At 41.7% G+C, this 24,948-nt stretch overlaps 1 protein-coding gene across 4 annotated transcripts in view; it reads left to right on the forward strand.

The window, feature by feature from the left end:
* Positions 1–24,948, forward strand: part of NEURL1 (neuralized E3 ubiquitin protein ligase 1) — a 389,716-nt gene that overhangs the window by 312,159 nt on the left and 52,609 nt on the right. For all 4 annotated transcript variants that reach the window (XM_073685342.1, XM_073685343.1, XM_073685345.1 and 1 more), the window contains exons 2-3: positions 1,692–1,933; positions 13,020–13,341. In XM_073685342.1, the coding sequence (XP_073541443.1) occupies positions 1,692–1,933; positions 13,020–13,341 (564 nt within the window). The remainder of the gene's footprint in view (positions 1–1,691; positions 1,934–13,019; positions 13,342–24,948) is intronic.

Here is a 24,948-nt window from a genome sequence, read left to right on the forward strand (position 1 = left end):
TGGTCAGAATTGAAAAAATTGGCCTGGTCACGAAGGCAAAAACAGGCTCTGGCGCGAAGTGGTTAATGAAGATTATTTTAGTAAATTGCTTAACTTTGAATTTAGTAAGCAAATGAACAATAAAGATCAAACATTCTGTGCAGTAGCACACATGTCCTTTAAATATGCTTTATGTAAATGCTGTGGATTTTTATTGCTGATTTCACCCTTTGCAATGCATAGGGTCGGGGTGTAATCCATGGCAAATCCTCAGCTAAAGGACACAAACATGCAGTGTATATATGGATTAAAACAGGCTTTGGATCACCATATACCAAAGTTGAGATTTTAAAAGAGCTTGCATGTAACCTTATGTTAGACTGGACTGGCATATCATGCTGATCCTCTACCAAGTTCCTTTAACCTAGAAAAGGTTTTTCTTTCCCTCCCTAGATACATATGGCTCAATAACTCTTCCATCTGGAGGAAATATGTGAGCGCAACGTGCCGCCTAACAACTTATTCTACTCACAGTGGGAGCGCTATTGCCGGGTGCACAGTCAATTTAGAGTGATTTAGAGGTTTAACTCTATTCCCACTTTGTGTCTGGAACATTATCATCAGAAGCAGGTCTTGCCATTTACCTTGCGTGCTACATGTTTAATAGGCATTGGTTTTGCTAAAAAAAGGAGATCATCTGTAAGTGGAATAGGGAACCTTTGACGTCATGCAATGGCCCAATGTTAGTAACAAGAAACATACCCTGATAATATGTAAATACGGAAAACATATTTCACTTTGCTTGTTACTTTTATTTTTTTTTATCCTAAAATCCAATAGATAATATAAAAAGCCTAAATGTGTATATGTCCATATTACACTTATAGATAATACTATATAAAGAAACTTAAAAAAAAACACCTTAAAAAAATGCTTGAAAGATTCCTCCTATTTATATCTATTTTAAAACCACATTAGTTTTTTACCACCTCAAAAAAACTTTGCATGTACTGTAGCCTTACAGAGCGGGTGCCCATCTCTGGCTGGTCCCACACAACATTTGTAGGACTCCCTTTTAATGGAAAAGGTTAATGGAAAGGGCATGGAACGGCAAGAAAACTAGCAATGAGAGTTGCAAAACCCACATTTTTCAACATTTTTGGAACATTTTGATCTGTGCGATCAGCTCCTCTATCTTCTAAGTACATCATTAATTGTAGACATATGTGTCCTTAAATGGTTATTCCCCAAATCATATGTTATCCCCTATTCTTTGGATAAATTTACAGATCCCTGGGGGTCCAATCACTGGGAAGCCCTGAAATCCTGAGAAATAGATTGTGTAGCCAAGGAACTGGCCCCAGTAGAGCCCTATCTTAAATGAAGAGGTTGTGCTCATGCTCGATCTCTGCTCCATTCATTGTCTATGGGACTGGCAAAAATAGCAGAGCACTATATTTATTTAATACTGGACTTTCTCCGACAATCCCATAGAGAATGAATGGAGCAGAGGCCGAGCTTGTGTACCTCCCTTGTATTTAATACTAGATTATGCAGAGCCCATTTCCTGGGACCTATAGCCCTGTTCTTGGGATTGCTGGGGGTCAGGCTGCTAAAGATAGAGGATATCTTACAATTTTGGGAATAACTCTTTAAATTACATGTGATGAATATTTTGGCCATTGTTCTTCTTAATCCTGTTTTCTTTTTAGATTCTATAGGTGGGACATTTCCAGCCTCCTCTCATCGATGTCATCACAAGCAGAAGCACTGTATGCCCATGCCACAATGTGGGGGATTAGTAATCAGTCCTCTCCTTTTCCATCCCCATGCCAAGGGATCCCAGATCATGATGGATACCACACAGAAAGCAGTAAAGAGGCAGGCCAGTTTCTGCAACGCCATCACCTTCAGCAACAGACCCATAGTCATACACGAACAAGTGCGACTTAAGGTACGTTGCATTCTCATTGACATCATTACGGGAATCAAAATGTCTGACGGGAGCTCCAGATCTTATCCCATTACCGTTCCTAAGATTGGTATTTCTTATCCTATGAATCTATTATATAGTCATTACATAACTGCGGATAAGACTGTGCACATCTTGTAGTTTTATTAACTTTCCCCATGATTGAACTTGTATTATTCTAGAAGTCTAGTAAGACCCATTAATCAACCTTGAAGTAAGATGTCACAGTGTAAAAGTGCAGACTCAACAACCTGCTCTGGTGAGAAAGAACACACGACTGCAATCACAATGGCCGAGCAAAGATGAAGGAATAAAGTAAAATTCCTGTTGCTTGATTTATATGATAGCCTTTAATAAATATACAAGTGCAGATGGTGCAGAAGAAACCCATTGTATCGGCCACAACATTAGAGCCAGGGGGATTTGTCAGAAAATTAGTACCAAACTGAAAACATGTAACCGCCAAAATCCCACTCATTTCTCTGTCCTTTCCCAAATTATCCACTAAGGCAGTGATCCAGCTGTGTGACGTGCAGTAGGAACCTTGAGATTGTGAAACCTCACCATACAGTGCCGTGTATCACATCTTGCTTCTATGACCAGACATGTTTTCCTCCTCTTTCAATTATTGATCGCACATTTTAGTCATAGTGTGATGTTCATGTCATGAGATTATAATCTTATGTGACAGTGTGCTGTGATGTGTCCGCTTCTGTTTTACATATTGTAAGTGAAAACAGATACCATCCAAGGTTATGGAGATTGCAGTCAATACCTGGGTTCTGGAGCAACCTACATACGCCTAAAAGGTCTATATGCCCCCTATGAGTAGTCCACTTTCAGAGGTCCATACTGTCTCCAGACCTTGACCTCAGTTTTGAAATGGACCATACTTTGCACAAACTACTTAGTGCCATCACCAAAAAGAAATACCCCTGTGAAAAATTTGAAGAGCCCAAGACTTGACTAAATCCTACAGATGACAGGGTAATAGGATTATGTGGAAAACCAAAGAAATGAGCCGGAGCATAAGTTTGTATATGTGCAAGAGCACATTCACACTGTGGCTATATCACAGACTGAACCCAAGAAAAATGCAAAATGAGCATATACTCTGTAGTATGTAAGTAGTAATAGTACATGTAAGTAACAAAGGGTACTTAGGGTTACACTATTTCGATCAAACGAGCGTAACAGGGACCCCCTTTCTGATTTAGAGAGCTAGGCATTTCATCTATATAGCTTCCCATGGACAGGTCTCTGCACAGTCGGGCCCCTGACTGCTCTGCCCTTATTCACATTTAGGTCAACTTACACAAGGTAAGTTTAAATACTAGAGACAAAATAGGACCGTCCCGATTGGGTACTCCTTGTCGTGGTGGGATGGATTTTACGCTCTTTTGATCAAAATAGTGTTAGCCAAGTTTTTTTCTAGGGTTACGTGGAAGTTGAGAATAATGTCTGAATACAGTTTTCAGTTTACACAATGACTTAGAGGACATTAGAGTTGTAATACACAGTAAAGCCAATAAATACCCGTGCTTGTATTTCAGTGAACTCATAATACAACACCAATGTACTTCTAGTGTAATTCCAGGGGTTTCACACATTTTTCCCTAAAGACGAATATCTTGACAGGTGTTCTGAATCTACTCTTCCTTCATGATGGGGAATTGTTTTAAATGCAAATAGTTCTAGTGAATGGTTTGTGTCTATGTAATCATACATTAGTCACCAATCCTATGGATAAGTAATATGTAATATTGTTTGTTTTCAGTTCTCACATTCCATTTGTTTGTTCCATTTTATGAATGTAATGACTGATCCCAGGTTCTGTTTTTTAAAACAGAAAAATAAGTTTTGCATGCAGGACTTTTCTTTTACTGTAAGAAAAGACACCACATGGATCACCAGTCATCCAAAGAACATGGCTAAACCCCAAGAAAGGGGCTCTATAGAGCCCTGTCTTGATTGTGAACAGAGGTATGCAGCCTCTACTCCAACCATTTTCAATGGGAGTGCCGGAAATAGCCAAGCACTGCACTCTGCTTTCTCAGGCATTCCCATAGATATTGAATGGAATGGGGGCAAAACATACGTATTCTGTGTGCAGAATTATTCAGCAAGTTGTATTTTAGAGGATTATTTTTATTATTGATCAACAACTTTGTTCTCAATCAACCCAAAAGACTCATAAATATCCAAGCTTAATATTTTTGGAAGTTGGAGTGGGTTTTTTTTAGATTTGGCTATCCTAGGAGGATATCTGTTTGTGCATGTAACTATTACTGTGCTGAATTATTAGGCAACTTAATAAAAACCAAATATAATTCCATCTCACTTGTTTATTTTCACCAGGTAAACCAATATCAGTGCACAAAATTTAGAAATAAACATTTCTAACATGCAAAAACAAAAAAATTAGTGATCAATATAGCCACCTTTCTTTAGGATGACACTCAACAGCCTTCCATCCACAGATTCTGTCCGTTGCTTGATCTGTTTTCGATCAACATTGCGTGCAGCAGCCACCACAGCCTCTCAGACACTGTTCCGAGAGGTGTACTGTTTTCCCTCCCTGTAGATATCACATTTTATGATGGACCACAGGTTCTCTATGGGGTTCAGATCAGGTGAACAAGGCGGCCATGTCATTATTTTTTCTTCTTTTAGACCTTTACTGGCCAGCCACGCTGTGGAGTAGTTGGATGCATGTGATGGAGCATTGTCCTGCATGAAAATCATGTTTTTCTTGAACGATACCGACTTCTTCCTGTACCACTGCTTGAAGAAGTTGTCTTCCAGAAACTGGCAGTAGGTCTGGGAGTTGAGCTTCACTCCATCCTCAACCCAAAAAGGTCCCACAAGTTCATCTTTGATGATACCATCCCATACCAGTACCCCACCTCCACCTTGCTGGCGTCTGAGTCGGAGTGGAGCTCTCTGCCCTTTACTGATCCAGCCTCTGGCCCATCCATCTGGCCCATCAAGAGTCACTCTCATTTCATCAGTCCATAAAACCTTTGAAAAATCAGTGTTAAGATATTTCTTGGCCCATTCTTGACGTTTTATCTTATGTTTCTTGTTCAAAAGGGGTCGTTTTTCAGCCTTCCTTATCTTGGCCATGTCCCTGAGTATCGCACACCTTGTGCTTTTTGATACTCCAGTAACGTTGCAGCTCTGAAATATGGCAAAACTGGTGGCGAATGGCATCTTGGCAGCTTCACGCTTGATTTTCCTCAATTCATGGGCAGTTATTTTGTGTCTTTTTTGGCCAACACGCTTCTTGCGACCCTGTTGGCTATTTTCCATGAAACGCTTGATTGTTCGGTGATCACGCTTCAAAAGTTTGGAAATTTCAAGACTGCTGCATCCCTCTGCAAGACAACTCACAATTTTGGACTTTTCAGAGCCCGTCAAATCTCTCTTCTGACCCATTTTGCCAAAGGAAAGGAAGTTGCCTAATAATTAAGCACACCTTATATAGGGTGTTGAGGTCATTAGTCAACACCCCTCCTCATTACAGAGATGCACATCACCAGATTTACTTAATTGGTAGTTGGCTCTCAAGCCTATGCAGCTTGGAGTAGGACAACATGTATAAAAAGTATCATGTGATCAAAATACTCATTTGCCTAATAATTCTGCACACAGTGTAGTGTGTTTGCCGTATGTGGAGTCGGGAAGGAATTTTTCCCCTAATATGAGGCAATTAGCATCTTCCTCATCGGGTTTTTGCCTGGATCAACATGTTAGGTTACAGCTTATGCTCAATGGATTTAAGTCTACTTTCAACCTTAGAAACTATTAAACTACAATCTCTGAGAAACCCAGAAGTCAGACTCCCAGCGATCTTCAAGTTGATGATAAATTGCGATTTGGGAAAACTCATTTAAAAGTGCCCCCTCTATGTAAAGTATGCCCTCTCTATGTAAAGCCTTTTTGATGCTGTAATGCCACTTAAGTTCTTTATAAATTCAGCTCAAATCGATTAGAAGGTTGCATAACTTCAACAATTATTGGACTTGAAACTTGAAAATTTGGCAGTATGGATATACCACATTACCACAATATTAAGAAAGTATGAAGAAATGTACCAAGAATCACTTCCCCTTAATCTGACCGTCATGCACCTTTCCACCTCATCTAGCAATGACATGAGGTCAAGCCATTACAGAACCTCCAAGTCAATTACCATTTGTGGCAAAAAAAATTCTGGCAGCTTTCGCTTGTCATTCTTGTTCGGGATATGTTAATTTTCTTTGCTAAATTGGCATGAAGATAGAAAACACATCTGGCCTTTACCTTTTAAAATCTGCAAGTGAGGGGAAAATAGTGTACACAATTTATTTTGCGAGAGGAACCACACTCAAAAGACAGCTCACAGCTCAGAAACTTCACGCCTGGCTTCCTTCATTTACATTGAAAGAAAGGATACGGATCGAACAAGCATATTTGGACCAGCCGCGATGATTGCGGCTATAGTCTGTCAAGTCCAATTACATGCAAACTCTTTGTCTTGGCTGACTATCCTACAAAAATAAACCAGATATCAAAAGTCGATGGTGCCTCCGTATTGTTGTTCATGATATCTTATGGTATTTGACAATCAAAATATACGAGCAATTGACTTTTGGACCATTTTTATACGTTTGGACCATTTTTAAAACAAAAAAACTTAGCATTTTGTTGAAGGAGCTTTTATACAAAAAAAATATAAATGGGATATTTCAGAAAAGACATAGACTGTTATCACGTGTACCCTTATTGCAATGTACACTGTGTATGATTGTGTTAATATCGTTCCAGCTCATTATATCAGGCCCATGTTTTGTGGAGCAATTACAGTAGCACTTTTCAGATTCATTAGCTATTATTCAAAGTCAATATCCACCCTTTTACACTATTATTTTTAGATCTACCATTCCTTGCATAAACATACTATAGCATTAAAGAATCATTAAAACAAAAAAAAGCATTAAACCACTTGTAATGGACTTCCCACTTAAAAATTATACCTGTTAGCATAAATTTTAGTGGTTTAGTTACCAGGGAAAAAAAATATTGTAAGAGGGGGCTTTGGTGCACCCCCTGAATCTGCAAACTGCACTGCTGATGGCAAATATGTACCACCAAGATGGTTGGCCTTGGTAATGTAAAATCTGTACCAGTAACACTTGGTTATTGAGAGGGTTAATTTGACTGGATATTTGGCTCCAGGATTTAGGAGCAACCAAAAAAGTTTGTGTGAGAAAGTCCGTTCCCATAATCCAGCCCGGGGCTTACAGGCCTAATAACAGCAGCTTGGTTAGCTCAGTGCAGTTAGAATTGTGCTGAAGCTGAACAGAGGTGTGTTTGTTTGGTGAACGTGGACTGTTATTAACTTGCACTGGAGAAAAGCTGTTTCCGTTTTGGAGCTGTAAAGTTTATGATGGACAATAAACTTTATGCTGTTTTGATATAACAACCCTGTGACTGAGCGTATCCAAGCTGCTACCAGAGAGCTGAAACTCTACAACCTCTAGAGTGAAACATCAGGAGCTTATCCCTGCTAAGTCTCAGTGAGTGATTTCACCTCTGTCTGCTGTCTGCAGTGCAGTTTCGAGTAGTGGCTGCAAACAGGAGCCAGCGTTGAGAGCCTACAGTGACACTACGTGAGCACAGCTGGGCTCCTGCGGAGGTACAGAGCCGCTGAGTGACTTCAAGCAGTGCTCGCTTGATTGCTGTCAATCATAATATTACAAAGTGCTCACTATTCAGAATGAGTGGATGTAACAGGGCACTCAGCCTTTGGCCATGCTAAGGGTGCACCAAAGCTCCCTCTACCGAACCAACAAAATCTTTACTAGAGTTGTGATTTTCATAGGGGCAACATCACCGTCATAAATGTATAAGTGATTTAATTAGCATTTTTGTGGGTCTAAGGCTCCCTTTAAATAATAAAATTTCACATGCTACCAGCCACCACTATTGGGAAAGTACTGCACACTATTTTATTATTGCATTCAATATATGTTAATGGTATGTAGTAAGCTTCTAAGTTTCTCTAGTGACGTAGGGAGTCAGAATTAAATCATTAAATGTTCAGTGTATTTTTACATCCCCTGCCTGTTGTCAAAAGTAATCCATCCTTGCCAGTAGAGATGGTGGGACGGACTACAGGAAGTTGGGGAAGGCCTGTCACTCTGTTCTCTGATCTATCAAACTGCTTACAAGTATAGCAGAGAGGCGAGCTTTAAGTTGGGTTGGCAAGTCATTAGACAATGAAATTAGCAAAGCATCCTGGGAAGTGAAAACAAGGAGGTTCCAGTGCTTATTCAGTGCTGGGCATATTCTGATGAATATTGTCTGCCCATTCAAAAATAGTGGATGGCAAGTTGTAGATCATAAGAACCGAGACAGTACCTGGATATGTTAGAGTCTTATTTGTGCCCTAAACAGTTTTAATATGTAGTTGGAGATGAGGGCAGCAAGACTATGCTTTTATTCAGGGGACTAGAAGCTCTTTATAAAAAAAAAATGTCAGGCAACTATAAAAATTCTAAATAATCAGCACAGAATTTTGAACGTATTTGGATTAAAAAAAGAATATTAATGTTTCATAACTGTATAATGAAATAGTTCTGGTAGGATATTTGCTTCAGTGGAATATCCACAAGCTTGCATACCCTCGCAGAAATCTTAAACACCTTGACCTAAACTCACTCTCTGAATCACTCCTCCCTCTTAAAGACATCAGTTCCTTACATGACACAGATGTTGCTGCTGCTTTATATAACACCAAAACAGCTGCAGCTCTCAATTCGGTCTCCCCCCTCACACATACCAAAGCTCGCACAATCAACAGGCTACCCTGGCACACCAGCCTAACCAAAGAACTGCGATGGGCCTCCAGGGTTGCTGAGCATAGATGGAAAAGGTCCCACTCCAATGAGCACTTTATCGCATTCAAACAGTCCCTCACTACCTTCAAGTCCACACTCACTGCAGCAAAACAAACATATTTCTCATCTCTCATATCTTCCCTGTCTCACAACCCTAAACAGCTATTCAACACCTTCAATTCTCTCCTCCGCCTCCCCAGCGCCTCCTCCCTCTCCTCTCATCTCAGCCGAAGACTTTGCCTCATTCTTCAAGCAGAAGATTGACAGCATCAGACAAAGTTTTTGACTAAAGTCCCCTCAGCCCCTCCTCACACCTATTCAATCCTCCTCCTCCAAAACTAGCTTCTCCAATATTACGGAAGATCAATTTTCCTCTTTACTCTCCAAATCACACTTCACCACCTGTGAACTTGTCCCAATCCCGTCCCACCTTATCCCCAACCTTACCACTATCTTCATCCCAACCCTAACCCAACTGGTGTCCTCCCCTCATGCTTCAAACATGCCTCGATCACACCCATACTTAAAAAGCCCTCCCTTGATCCATCCTCTCTGACTAGCTATCGCCCCATATCACTTCTCCCTTACTCCTCAAAACTACTGGAACAGCTTGTCCACTTTGAACTGTCCTCCCACCTCTCCTCCTGCTCTCTCTTTGACTCTCCAATCTGGCTTCCGACTGCACCATTCTACTGAAACTGCCCTGACTAAAGTCACCAACGACCTACTAACCGCCAAATCCAAGCGACAATACTCTGTCCTCCTCCTCCTAGACCTGTCATCTGCCTTCAACACAGTGGACTATTCCCTCTTACTACAGACTCTCTCATCTCTTGGCATCACAGACTTGGCCCTATCTTGGACCTCTTCATACCTAACAGACAGGACATTCAGTGTCTCCCACTCACACACCACTTCCTCCTCTCGTCCCCTATCTGTTGGTGTCCACCAAGGTTCAGTTCTAGGACCCCTGCTCTTCTCCATCTACACCTGTGGCCTGGGACAGCTCATAGAGTCTTCAGTATCACCTCTTTGCTGATGACACACAGATCTACCTCTCCGGACCCGATATCTTCTCCCTACTAACCAAAATCCCACAATGTCTGTCCGCTATTTCATCCTTCTTCTCTGCTAGATTTCTAAAAATTAGCATGGATAAAACTGAATTCATCATCTTTCCACCATCTCATTCATCCCCCCCACCTGACCTATCTATCAACGTCAATGGCTGTTCACTCTCCCCAGTCTCGCAAGCTCGCTGCCTTGGGGTAACCCTGGACTCTGATCTCTCCTTCAAACCACATATCCAAGCCCTTTCCACTTCCTGCCAACTTCAACTCAATATCTCCCGGATCCGCACATTCCTCAACCACAAATCTGAAAAAACACTAGTGCACGCCCTCATAATCTCCCACCTCAACTACTGCAACCTTCTGCTCTGTGGCCTCCCTTCCAACACTCTCGCACCCCTCCAATCTATCCTACACTCTGCTGCCCGGCTAATCCACCTGTCCCCACGCTATTCCCCGGCCTCTCCTCTCTGTCAATCCCTTCACTGGCTCCCCATTGCCCGGAGACTCCAGTTTAAACCCTAACCACGGCATACAAAGCCATCCACAATCTGTCTCCTCCATATATGTGTCCTAGTCTCCCGATACTTACCTACACGCAACCTCCGATCCTCACAAGATCTCCTTCTCTACTCCCCTCTTATCTCCTATTCCCACAATCGCATACAAGATTTCTCCCGTGCATCCCCCCTACTCTGGAACTCTCTACCCCAACACATCAGACTCTCGCCTACCATGGAAACTTTCAAAAGGAACCTAAAGACCCACCTTTTCCGACAAGCGTACAACCTGCAGTAACCCTCGCTCCACCATATCGCTGTATGACTAGCTCTACCCCCACCTACTGTACCCTCACCCATCCCTTGTAGATTGTAAGCCCTCGCGAGTAGAGTCCTCACTCCTCCTGTACCAGTCGCCGTCATGTTTTGTTCAAGATTATTGTAATTATTTTTGTATGTATATCCCTTTTTCACATGTAAAGCGCCATGGAATAAATGGCGCTATAACAATAAATAATAATAATATTGTCATAGGGTTGTGACTTGTGAAGGACTATGCTAAATTTAGATTTTAGAGACAGTAGGTGGTTGGCTCCTAATTTTCATTCAGTAGCATGCATGACAAGCGAGATCTTCTCTCAATGGCAGTGAAAGATCCATTCAGTGAAAATGATGTCAAGTGATGGTCTTATACAGGAGGTTGTGGGTTGTGTACATTAGTCATACCAGAGCAGACCATGAACAAAGCATAGTAACGGCTTTGTGCGCCCTTTTATGATATATTCTATTTTCTTTACTGCCATTTACTATAAATGTGAATCTCCAGGAAGTCAGGCTGTGTGTTAGAGGAGGTACTTCAGAAGCAGACACAAGATGATTTCTCACGCTCCTGACCAGTAATTTTTACAAGTGAAGATGGTAAACTCAGTACTACGCAAGTGATTCAGTAACGCCAAGGTGCAATGTCAAAGCTTTTTCCCAGGATACTAAGGTATCCCTTATCCATAGGATAGGGAATAATTTACCAATCTCTAGTGCTCTTAGTACTCTGGGACCCCCACTGAGAGAATGGGGTTCTGCAGAGCCCATTACAGTGCTTGGCTATGACCGACAGTCCCATAGACAATGACTGGTGTGGAGGTGCAAATGCGCAACCTCTACTGCATTAAAAACAGGCCATGCTGTACCACATTCATATGATCCTGGGCTCCCATTGGTCAGACAGAGAGCGAAAAGTAAGTTGTGTTCTATAATATGTATAGGGGATAGCTTACTTTCTTGGGAAAACTGCTTTAAATGGCTGTACATATTACTCCGTTTATATATATAAATAGCATATGTATACTGAAAGGGAACCTGTCACTAGGCTTGGTCCCACTAAACCACCAGCAAGTTATTATGCAACTAGGACTTGCCAATGCCAATACCAACCTTGGGCATCACCAATACCAGCCTTTGGGCATTACCAATACCAGCCTTTGGCATTGCCAGTACCAACCTAGGGCATTACCAATACCAGTCTTAGGCATTGCCAGTACCAACCTAGGGCATTACCAATACCAGTCTTAGGCATTGCCAGTACCAACCTAGGGCATTACCAATACCAGCCTTGGGCATCAGCTAGTGAAAGATTTCTACATTACGTGCGCAGTGCACAGATGAAACTGCACAATTTGCATTTTCACGCTTGCTCAGTGATACAAGTTGACCATCCTTGGTTTCTTCTAAGCAATGCTCGTGCTTTTGATGTTGATAAAATCATCTCCCTGATAATTTATAAGTCCTATTAGTACCCAGAGCTAAAAGGACTACGTTGACAGGGCATGTGTAAAACGATAAACCCCCAAATGAAACGGTGGTTAAGTGGTCGAAAACTTTGCCGCAGTTTGTCCACATTTGAGGAACATTTTTTTTAAATGTGTGCATTTTTACCTAAAAAGTTTTGCAATTGAGTTACATGAAAAATGTTGCACGGTTTGCCTTCTACATATTCTCTGTTGCACTGTCTATTTCTGATTGCAGCATGAATTACTGTATCTGAGAATCTATCAGTCAGATCATTTATATTGATGACCACAGAATTTGTAACTCTCTTATTTGCTTTTTTCTTGAGTTCCTCTCATCTGACTACACAAAAGCTGAATATGCAGGAAACTAAAGAGCCTGTCAATGAAAACTTGATGAGATGAGACCCAATTACAATAATTATTTTTAGCCCAAAATAGAAGCAAATAATTGTCCCCAAAATTGGACTCCCCCTTAAAGGGTTTGTACACTATTACAGCTTGTTCAAATTCTCAGTACAGAGGCATAATAGGGCATCCATAGACTTCTGTGGTTATCTACTGTAACTTTGGTATGACTCTTTGTGCCATGCCCCATCAGATCACCATATAGTGGCACATGCAGTGCCTTTGATTTTGAGTACATTAAGCTTTCCCATTAGTAGTTCATCCAACTTGGTCAATTTCCGGAAATTACTTCAAAGATTATTATTATTGCTTAAGAATGGATTTTTAAAAATGTAGCTACTTTGTAATATTCTTCGGAGATATGGAAAGATCCAAAAATGCAAGGTTTTAATGTATGCTTATTATTCTTGTGTCTTTTGTAGATCACGAAGAAGCAATGTTGCTGGAGTGGTGCGCTCAGACTTGGGTTTACGTCCAAAGATCCTTCACGGATTAACCCTGACACATTGCCCAAATATGCTTGTCCTGACCTTGTGTCCCAGAGTGGGTTCTGGGCCAAGGCATTGCCGGAAGAATTTGCAAATGAAGGAAACATCATTGCTTTTTGGGTGGATAAAAAGGGCCGAGTATTTTACAGGGTAAATGATTCAGGTGCAATGTTATTCTTCAGTGGAGTAAGGACCACGGAACCACTCTGGGCTTTGATCGACGTATATGGATTGACACGTGGTGTAGAGTTACTAGGTAGGTACAGTTGATGTTCATTTACTTTACATGTTTCACTCTTTAGCTATAATCTTCAGTTGTGCACTGTATCGTAATTTGATATATCAGAAACACACCTGCATGATAAGAAAAAGTGTATCACAGATTTTCCTTACTTGATGTATGTAACCTTGCATATACAATGGTGCCAAAAGTCTCTAGGAAATGTCACTTGGCTTCTTAAAAGCACACTATTTACAGTACTCCTGTAACACACCTGTCTGAGGTATCCTGGGTTTTGCTCCCTTCTCCCTGGTCCGCTGCCCTCTATTGTGTTCCACGTTGGGTTTTGCAGGTTGCCCGATGTAAATCAGTGACCTAATTAAAGAGGTTGTCCACTACTTTTTCATTGATGACCTATCCTCAGGATAGGTAATCAATGTCTGATCGGCCGGGGTTCGACATCTGGGACCCTTGCCAGTTGGCTGTTATCAGTGTCGGCGGCCACTGGTTGAAAATGTTTACTTGCGCAGCTGGGCACCTTCTGATAGTGGCTGCCGCAGGATACTGCACATCTACCTCCTATTGATTTGAATAGGAGGCTTATGTTTAGTACCCTGCGGTGGACACTATCAGAAAATGATCAGCTCCGCAAGTGAGCATTTATGGCCGCCACCGATAACAGCTAATCGTCGAGGGGTGCCGGGTATTCTAAGGATAGGTCATCAATGAAAAAATATTGGACAACCTCTTTAAGGTCCATTGACACACTCCTGTGTCTTGGGATTGAGTCTCTACACCTCTATGTTTGGTGTGCTCCACCTTCTGGGCTTTACTTATTTTCATCCCTACTGGGTTCCACTTCATCCGCCCTGTGGCTCCTGAGATTCCTGCCTTGCTGCAATAACACCATTGTCTGTGTGCCCACCTGGACTGAGGCTTAGAAAATCCACCTCAACTGGTGAGCCATTACAGCTTCATAGATTAGTGGACATAGGAATAATCATGGAGGATGAAATCTCTTACTTCCCCAGTGTTATTCTTCCTACTGCTTTCATCTCCAGGAAAAATCACATGCAAAAAAGCAAATAGATGCTACTCACATAGGGGTGCACAGAGGCGAGCTCTGAATTTCATGCAGGCTTGCAATATTCTTAGGTCACTATTTAAAGGAAAAGCTCTGATTCAGAAAACAAACAAAGTATATCTGACTTATTAGCATCCCGGAGCTAAAGATAATCTTTGGCAAGTAACTCTCTTAAAAAGTAAACTTACATCTTTTATATAGAGGATTACATCGTATTAGCTGATACTATTCTCTATCTTCAATCTGGCTCAATAATATTATAGTAAGCAACGAAGGATTAAATATTATTATGAAATTCACAGAGGGCTACTGAACATAAAGTGGTAGCCCTCTCAAAATATGATTTCGGTACCTGTCAGATGTGGCTGACTTATATGTTTCATAAATGCCTGAGATGTTATACACAGACACCAATGTTAAAAAAAAAGTAAATGATGTGGAATGTATTTCTTTCTTGACTCTGTTGGATGAAAGTGCTTAAAGAGGTTGACCACTATTTAAAAAACTTTTTAAGAGTGGCGATGCTAAAATAAAAGCTAAACATTCTCACCTGCCGGACCCCACCGTCCCTCTGTACGGCTGCTGGTCCCGTGGTTTCCTCATTTCTCTTCCTTTATTTCTTCTGATACACTAATGTGTTACATTTTTGGCTTCTATCAGGCTCATGAACCCCTATAGACACCTATCACATCTACCTTTCCCAGATTCCATACTAAATGTTACCAAAAAAGTGATCAGGAACAGAAAGTATTTGCAGCAGGATCCAGTCATACACCCTAAAACACACAGCGGATGAGGTCAAAGAGACAATGTCAGGCAAGCAGAGAATTGCTGAAGACTCCTGGAAATATTGGACTGGTACTCTATGTGGACCAAAATCTGTTTTAACAGGTTGTAGAGGAGGATGGCCTCAAGAGCAAGTTTTGTGTGAAAGAATAGGTACACATATAAAGCTGTGTTCACATTAGGCGTTTCTTCAGCGTTTTTTTTCTGCAACAAAACCTGATCTCTTGGCAGTAAAGTTTCTGCCTCCAGAAAGCAGGTTTTGCATGGTTTTTGGTTGTTTACTTTGCTGCATTTTTTTTCACTGTCCATTTGTCTCTTTATGCATGCTGACAAATTTCAGTGCCAAAAAAAAAATTACCTATGCAACTTCATCAGGTTTTAGCACAAAAAATGCAGTAAAACCTGATATCTGCGTTTTTGCAGCGTTTTTTTTTAGTGTTTTTGTCACTGCCCATTACTTTCAATGCGTGAAAAACGCTGCAAAACCGCTGAAAGAAGTGACATGCTCTTTTGTGAAAAAAAACATTTAAAGCACAAAATACTGATCAAATAAAAACCAAGGTGTGTGAATGAGATTTCTGTAATCTTATAGACTTTGCTGGTACTGTAAAATGCAGGCGAAAATTTGCATAAAAAAGTATAAAAAAACACTGAAAAAACGCCTAGTGTGAACATAACCTAAAGGAGACCTGTCACTTACTATGAATTACTTTTATTTTTCACCTGGTGTAAATACCGCTGTACTCCTGAATCTGGATTCGTTTTTCTTTTGTTCCTGCACCTCTCTGTTCATGAGGTATGCTCCCCTCCTCCTTGTATGCAGATCTAGTCTCGTTAGCCAAGTGGGTGTGATCCTTATGATGAGTCCCAATAAAAAATAGTTAAGGACCGCACATAGTTGTCTAAAAAGAGTAGATTTACTTGCATGAAAAAGGGGACCATATCTCAGGAACAGAAAGACCCAGGAGCAAAAAAATAAACAAGGCCAGATTCAGGAGAACAGTGACATTTATATCAGGTAAACAATGACATATTTATGGCAAGTGTCTTCTTTAAAGGGAATCTGTTAGATGATTTTTGCTGTTTCATCTGAGAGGGGCTAATCTGTGTAACCATGCCCCCACCACTGATTGGCAGCTTTCCGCCTATGCACAGTGTACACAGGAAGCTGCCAATCAGGGGCGTGGGTGCAGTTATACACAGCTCAGCATTCATAGCACTGCTACATCTACAACATAGAAAACAGGGATCCTATCAAAACTGCATCAAATAGTCCAGTAAGAGACACAACCCTGGAATCATGGTCTCTGTCCCTGCATCATGCTGCTATTTCATTCTGGTATCATCATCCTCCAGTAAAATTGTTCTAAAGAAAAGAACTTTTATTAAAGGGAACCAGTCACCAGATTTACCTAATGTAAAGTATTATTGCCACCACCTTTAAGGCCTCTTTTACAGAATTATAGTATGCTGTACGTAAGTCCCCAATCTTCTATGCAAGGCACAAAAATGACGTCTTATTATATTCACATACAGCGCGGTCCGGTCCGAGGAGCGTCTCTGGTCTTGATCCGTCGCCTCCTCTCTTCTTATGATCGCCATCCTCCTTCTCTGCTTCATGTGGATGACACGTCCTACGTAATCCACACAGTGCCCCCCATCGCGCTCCTGAGAGCAAAGTACTATAGTGCGCATGCGCCGAGAAAGCCCAAAGAGCGCCGATGACTCTTAGGTAAAGCCTACGCACTACATTGATTTGCCTCTGAAGGGCAGAGAGAAGTGCGCCTGCGCAGGGGCACAATGGGGGGAAACTGTGTGGATGACGTAGGACGGCATCGCAAGAAGAGAGGAGTCACCGGATCAAAACCAGTGACGCCCATCAGACCGGACCACCCCGTAGGGGAGTATAATAAAAGGTCTTTTTTGTGCCTTGCAGCGGGGTCTGGGGACAGCTATACAGCATACTAGACTGCTGTAAAAGATGGCTTAAGGTGGTCGCCGTACTTTATATTGGGAAAATCTGGTGATAGCTTCCCTTTAAATTGTTTTTATTATTAGCCTTGATAATATAATTACCGTATATTCCGGCGTATAAGACGACTTTTGAAGACTGAAAAATCTTCTGTCTAGTCTGGGGTCGTCTTATACGCCGGTAATGCTTTTGAACTTTCAGAAATTGACATGCGGGGATACTCTGGGGGTGTTAATAAGCTGCCGTGGCCGTATCCCTGCCATGTCGGAGTTAATATAAGGTGGAGGGAGTTAAAATACGGCGGCGGTAGGTCCAGACAGTCAGCGCTTCTGTGCTGAAACTGACACATCGCTGCGTATTCCCAGCTCCGGACACAGCGCAGGGCTTCTGTGCCGACAGCTTTCACTTGTCACAGAAGCGCTGCGCTGTGTCCGGAGCAGGGAAGTTCGCATCGCTTCTGTGACAATATATGAAAAGCCGGCAATTCAGCAGCGGCATAAGCCGGCACCCGACAATTTAGAATAGAAAGAATAGAGCTTCACACATAGATTAGATAGATAGAAACATGTCAGTCACATATATATGAAGTACAGTGACAGTATTGCTTACTGTACTTGTCATTTAGTGTAAAGGATTTATTAAAACAAATAATAGTGTTTTCATGCACCGTCTCTTTAAAAAAGCCGGCCGGCAATTCAGCAGCGGTACCCGACAATTTATAACAGACAGAATAGAGCTTCACACATAGATTAGATAGATAGAAACATGTCAGTCACATATATATGAAGTACAGTGACAGTGCTGGTTACTGTACTTGTCATCTAGTGTTAAAATAACGGATTTATTTAAAAAAAAATTGGCGTGGGGTTCCCCTTAATTTTAGTCTCTAGCGGAGGTTAAGCAGACAGCTGGGGCAGATGTTTGAAGCCTGGGAAGGGGGTAATACCCACGGAGCTTCCCAGGCTACTAATATCAGCCCCCAGCTGAATACATAGCCTTTACTAGCTATTAAAATGGGGGACCCCCCAAAAAAAATGACGTGGGGTCCCCCCTAATTTAATAGCTAGCAAAGGCTAGGCAGACAGCTGGGGGCTGATATTAATAGCCCAGGAAGGGAGCCATGAATATTGGCCCCCTCCCAGGCTAGAAACACCAGCCGTCAGCCGCCCCAGAAATGGCGCATTCATAGGATGCGCCAATTCTGGCACTTAGCCTCGCTCTTCCACGCTGCCCTGGTGCGGTGGCAGGGGGTAATAGGACTGGGGTTGATGTCAGCTTATAATGCCAGCTGACATCAAGCCCAGGTTAGTAATGGAGAGGCGTCTATAAGACACCCCCATTACTAACCCCATAGTAAAAGTTAAAAAAAACACAAACACCCAGAATAAAGTCCTTTAATTGAAATAAACACACAATTCTTTATTGTTCTAAATTAAACCATACTTACCATCACGCCCATTCCAGCTGAAGCCAACGATCTCCTGCAATAAAAGTAAAATAATAAAGCAACCTCATCCTTACCTTTCCATGGTTCCCATGACAGCTTCAGCTCTGCTACATCGAGATGACAGGCTGGACCGCAGCAGAACGCTGCCATCCAGCCTGTCATCCCGCAGACACTGAGAAGTGCAGGCATGCTTGCGCTCCTCAGTGTCTCGCTGTGACGGCATCCAGATGAGCCGACAATGAACTCAGCTCACCTCCTGGACGTCCGTCACTGACAGCGTGGGAAACTTCTACTGCGCATGCGGGGAGCAGGAGAATTTTCCCACGCTGTCAGTGACGTGCATGAGGTGAGCCGAGTTCATTGGACATGATCTCGGCTCATCTGGATGCCGTCACAGTCAGACACTGAGGAGCACAAGCATGCCTGCGCTTCTCAGTGTCTGCCGCATGGCAAGCTGAACGGCAGCGTTCTGCTGCGGTGCAGCCTGTCATGTGAATGTAGCAGAGCTGGACCGGTCCTGGGAACCATGGAGAGGTAAGGATGAGGTTGCTTTATTATTTTACTTTTATTGCAGGAGATCGTTGGCTTCAGCTGGAATGGGCGTGATGGTAAGTATGGTTTAATTTAGAACAATAAAGAATTGTGTCTTTATTTCAATTAAAGGACTTTATTCTGGGTGTTTGTGTTTTTTTTAATTACTTTACTAGAAATTCATGGCGGTCATGTCTAATATTGGCGTGACCCCATGAATTTCGGGCTTAGGGCTAGCTGATAATGCCAAGCTGGCCTTAACCCCTTTATTACCCAGTGAGCCACCGCACCAGGGCCCTGGATGAGTTGGGTACAGCGCCAGAAGATGGCGCTTCTATGAACGCGCCATTTTCCGGGGTGGCTGCGGACTGCAATTTGCAGCGGGGGGGGGCCCAGAAAGCTTGGGCCTCCCTGCGCTGCAGATTCCAGCCCCCAGCTGCCTAGTTGTACCTGGCTGGACACAAAAATAGGGCGAAGCCCCACGTCTTTTTTTTTTTAATTATTTCATGAAATAATTTAAAAAAAAAGGGCTTCCCTATATTGTTGTGTCCGGCCAGGTACAAATAGGCAGCTGGTGGTTGGGGGCAGCCCGTTCCTGCCTGCTGTACCTGGCTGGACACAAAAATATGGCGAAGCCCACGTCAACATTTTTGGGAAAAATTAATTACAAAATTAATAATAATTTAGGGACTGCATCTTTATTAACCCCTCAATTGTCATTTAGTGTTAAAATAAAGGATTTTTTAAAAAGAAAATTGGCGTGGGATCCACCATCATTATAGTCTCTAGCGGAGGTTAAGCAGACGGCTGGGGCAGATGTTTGAAGCCTGGGAAGGGGGTAATACCCACGGAGCTTCCCAGGCTACTAATATCAGCCCCCAGCTGAATACCTAGCCTTTACTAGCTATTAGAATGGGGGACCCCCCCAAAAAATGACGTGGGGTCCCCCCTATTTTAATATGTTTATGAGTGACAGTTTTCCTGCTATATACCTGCATGTCATAAGAATTTAAATTAAAAAAGGACCATGTTAAATTCAAATCTGTTTTTTTTTAATTTTTACCGGTGTTTGGTATGCGTTGGAAAAGGGGTAGTCTTATACGGTGAATATATCCTAAACTCTATATTTTAACAGGAAAGTAGGGGGGTCGTCTTATACACCAGGTCGTCTTATACGCCGGAATATACGGTAAAAACGTATAAATTATCATCCTTATTGTCTATTTATTTTCTTGGACATATTCACTCAATAGAAATATGGAGCCCGAGCCTAGGAAAATGGAACCAATCCAATTAATAAACAGGTTAAAGTAAGAAATCACTTTGAGCAATGATTTTTTTGTACTTCTCATCTCCACGTCTCTCACATCTAGAATTAATTACATTTTTTGTCACTAAGATAGATACAGTTCTTTGTTGCCTGCGTCTCATGACGCTATTCAATGAGAACACCTGCTTTAGTCCCTGAGCAGCCAAAGCCTGGACTACAGAGGGCACAGCCGCCAGCTCCTCACAAAAGCCAATTAGAACTTTTGCAGACGGAGGCAATTGTGCCAAGATTATGTTATGGTGCTGGTAGCGGCCATAAATTAAAGTACAATAGGATCGTCTCCAAGAAACTTTAAATCAGCTTTGCCAAATGTATTTTAAGAGCAGAGAATATGATTGTAAAAGTAGTATTTTCTTTAAAGGGAAGCTATCAACAGAAAATCATCAGAGAATGACTTATTATTTAAATCAGGCTTTTGTGGTAACTATTTTAAAAAAAAATATTGGCAAGATTTTTTTTTCATAATACAATCTGTACTAAAAAATACTAAATTAGTAAGCTTGCAATTATCACACTGGCCACTGGGGCATTTTTAGACTTTACTTTGTGTCCTTTCAAAAAGAGTTTTCAGCAGGCTCTTATCATTATAGGCAGAATTAAGATGGCAGGTAACACCTCTATACACAGTTGATAAAACAGGAGCCAACAATCACAATAGGTGATGTCACAACTCACCCTGCTTTCCCTCCCTTCCCAATGACCATTGTGGCTATGTACATATGTTGTTTCCTGAAACAACAGAAAGTTAGAGTCTAAAAAAAACAGTGAACAATGTGAAAACTGAAAGTTCCATTTCTCTATTTTTAATACAGATTATGATATATAAAAAAATGCTCTATGAGAAATAAATACTTGTTTATATCTTTTAAAAATAAACCTTTACTGTTGATTCATTTGTAGGTGTATTTAGCCTTGTGGCTACCTCTAGGTCAGCCATCATTGGAGCTTTACAAGCCTAAGACTAGAATGCTTGTCCAGCTAAAGAAATTGTAGTTACAGTATATTCCTGTAAACTAGTTAGTTGTAAAATGTACTAATGCATTTCACGTCTGCAAGGTGTCCCGATCATCAGCTACAAACTCTCTTCTAGTGTCCCGGAAGGTCCTCCTCTGGTTTGTGACAAACACAGGACAGAGTTTTCTGTTTCAGCATGTGGTCAGAGCTTTGTGTGAATGGAGCTGGCTGAATGCTGATCAACACAATGCAAAATCCTATGGGTGGATTCACATTGCGTTCTGTGTCCCCGTCAGGGCATATGTCTGAAATCCCCCACAAAACTGGGTCCGGACATATGCGCCGATTGGGCCATAGACTGTAATGATGCAGACAGAGCGCACGTGCACTCTACCGTGCATCATTATGGGGAATGTCCACCTACTGGAGGCGGACACTCAAACGTGGTAGACTGCGTCCAGATGTCTGCCTCCAATAGGCGTACACTGCCGAAAATTATACACGTCAGAGCTCGCGTTCACTCTGTCTACATCATTACAGTTTATGGCCCCGTTGCCGCATACATCCAGACCCCTTTTTGTGGGGAATTTCGGACGTATGTGTTACGATACTGCAACTAAGACTAGAGGGGGAAAGCCGTCCCTGCACTAGGTCTAGTCTGTAGCCCTACGATGGAGTGGGCAACCTATTCTGGCGAATAGACCCACCGACGTTTCTTAGACTAAACTCAGTAGAAGATCTAAAGGAAGAGGGAAGGAAAACCCTGAAAGATCTAAGGGCTGGGATAACAAACAGGTGACCTCCTAGCAGGAAAAGAGGAAGTTGCAGTAACGAAAAAGGGCTAAAAGGAATCTCAGCAGGCAGACCTAAAAGGTCCTAGAACTGCACAAAACTAAACACAGAAACACTACTATCAAACCTCCTGGCCATAACACTAACGGATAAATACTGATGTCCGGCAAGGACTAGGAGGCAGGTGCTGGATAATAAGGGGTGATACAATCACCTGACCAAGACAAACTCAACACTAGGGGAAAAAGACCAGCAGCCAGAAAACCACAACAAAATAGCGGATGGTCAAAAGGACACAGATTCTAACAGTATGCCTCGACGGAGACACAGAATATGAAACCAAAATAAATGTTCCAGAATTGTTATTTTTGAGGTATTACAAGAATTTAGTAAAGTAGGTAAGTTGGAAGAGTTGAGGGTTCTTTTTTAAGCTGCCTCTAGTTGAGGGTCCAGGGACCCTGCAACTGGCCATAAGTTTCCCCTAAGTATTACAGACCAGTCATTGATCATATAGGAAAAGGCTAGGTCTGCCACAGCTGCTATTTTATCTCTGACAAAAGAGGATGAAAGAGGGTGAAGGGTGTCCAAAAATAAAGCCCTCAAATAACTCAGTCAATGACAAATTTTAAGTTATGCTTCTAAGAATATGGCTACACGATTTATTTGTTATTTTTAAGTGTTTAAGATTAGTATATCTTTTGGAATTTGGATTTGCTAGCTTTAGATCATTTCTCCCAAAATTTAGATTTCTGATAAGTCGATTCGTCACAAAGGGCAAGTAATCCAATTGCCCTGAAGAGACGTGTTACACTCTGAGGTCTCCTAGAACTGTATTGAACCCCTTACAAGCTGTGTAATGTAAACACAACCTTAGTAATGTCCAAGTGACCTCCATATATATGGGTATGACGAGCAACCAGATGATAACTGCTCATCACTGCTATGTGGTCACATACTATCTGTAGAATATGTTCTCTGCTTTATGCCCCCCCCCATCTGTGTTGCTAAGCTGTGAGCAGTGACATCCTCTCACTATCCAGATTCACCCCAAATCACAGCTACATTCCTAGCTTCAGCTTTTATACAGGCTATTACAGTCCCTTCTGATTGGTTGAGCTATATCATATGATGTGATAACTGCAAGCCATTATGGGGAAGCCATGTGAGCCTTCTCTGTCTGATACAATATTCTGTAACATGTACTACAGTGGCAGCAATTTTTGGCGATTCACACGAATTGAATCTCAAATTGTTCGAATTCGACGAGTTCAGAAAATTCCTAACAATTCGACACATATTTGATTTGCATCAAGTTGCTTCATTCTTCTCTATAAAGTATGTTTATTCTAAAAAAGTAGCAAAACAAGAACATTTTGCATTTAGTTTTGCCTTGATCGTACTGGCCCACTACCACATCATTTATACTGCACCGTGAATAACACAAAATTTCTAACATAAAAATAATGGCAGAATTGCTTCTGATTTTCTCTTTTTTTTAAATTCCCCACAGAAAAAGTTAATCAGCATGTACCCAAAAATGATGCCTTTAAAAAAATACAACTTGCCCGCAATAAGAAAAAAGCCCTCAAATTGAAAATGAAAAAAAGTATGGCTTTCAGAAAACTAAAGGAAAATAACAAAAAATTTCTGTCTTTGAGGCCAAAAACAGCACAGTCTTTAAGGGATTAAGTACTTTTTATTATATGTTTACATTATTAATTTCTTCTGCAAAAAAATGAGGCTATTAAAGGATTATCCAAGTCTATATTATTTTTTTAGTGTGGGCATAAGAGCTAACAGGCAGTTAGTTGCTAACTACCTACCTACAGGTGAATCTGCTGCTTCCGTTGACATCACGTCGACAGAGCAGCGGCTTCTCTTCTGCCCTGTTCTGTTGATGGGGCATGACTGCTGATGTCATGCTGATTGACAACCAGCTCCCTGCTGCCTAATTGTAGAGAGCCCACTGTCAATCAGCACAACGTCGGCAGTTTTGCCCCGCCGATAGAGCAGCCCAGAAAAGTTGCTCAGTTGAATCGCCAGCAGGAGCAGTCAGTGATTGGTCTGACTTGGCAGAATAGAACACACAGTAGTTAGCTACTTACATCTTAGTTTTTTGGCTCACATCAAAAAATAATATCGTCCTGGATAAACCCTTTAACTAGATGAGAAAAGTAATAATTTTTGAAGCCACGTCATATATCCTGCATGTCAGTGGCATGATAACACTGCTACCCCCATGTTGGGTGCTGATGTACATGCCTGGGCTGAAGAAGTGGTTACATTCTGTAAATCATCCTCGATGCAGTGTGATTGTCAGGGAAAATTAGTGTTTTTTACCTCTGGAGCTGTGACTTCATCTTTAAGCAAACAGTGCATGAAAATACAGGCTTCTATTTGATTGAACTCCTGTTTTACTGCCAAGTCAGACGTGAGCTGGCTTCTTAACCTTCTTGTTGTCAGGAGAGATGGCAGCAAGTCACAAATTGGAGTCTTACTGCCAAATTAGACATGAATTGGCTTTTAAATAAGAGTCTGCAGCTGGCAGTGAAGCTTCCGCCTGGAAGGTCAGGATGCATATATTTTGCGCTGGAACAATCTGGACATTTGGAAGCTGTATTGTCAAAAGGAACAAATGTAGAAATATATGTAATGACCAAAGTCTGCAGAACAATGTGCACCATCGGTTCTAGATTGTCACCTCTCCAGACACGAATGAACATATGAAACAAAGTAATTCCAATTAT

The sequence above is a fragment of the Phyllobates terribilis genome, unplaced genomic scaffold, assembly GCF_046119375.1.
Source record: "Phyllobates terribilis strain yellow unplaced genomic scaffold, ASM4611937v1 Scaffold_5__5_contigs__length_657084704, whole genome shotgun sequence".
Lineage (NCBI taxonomy): Eukaryota > Metazoa > Chordata > Amphibia > Anura > Dendrobatidae > Phyllobates > Phyllobates terribilis.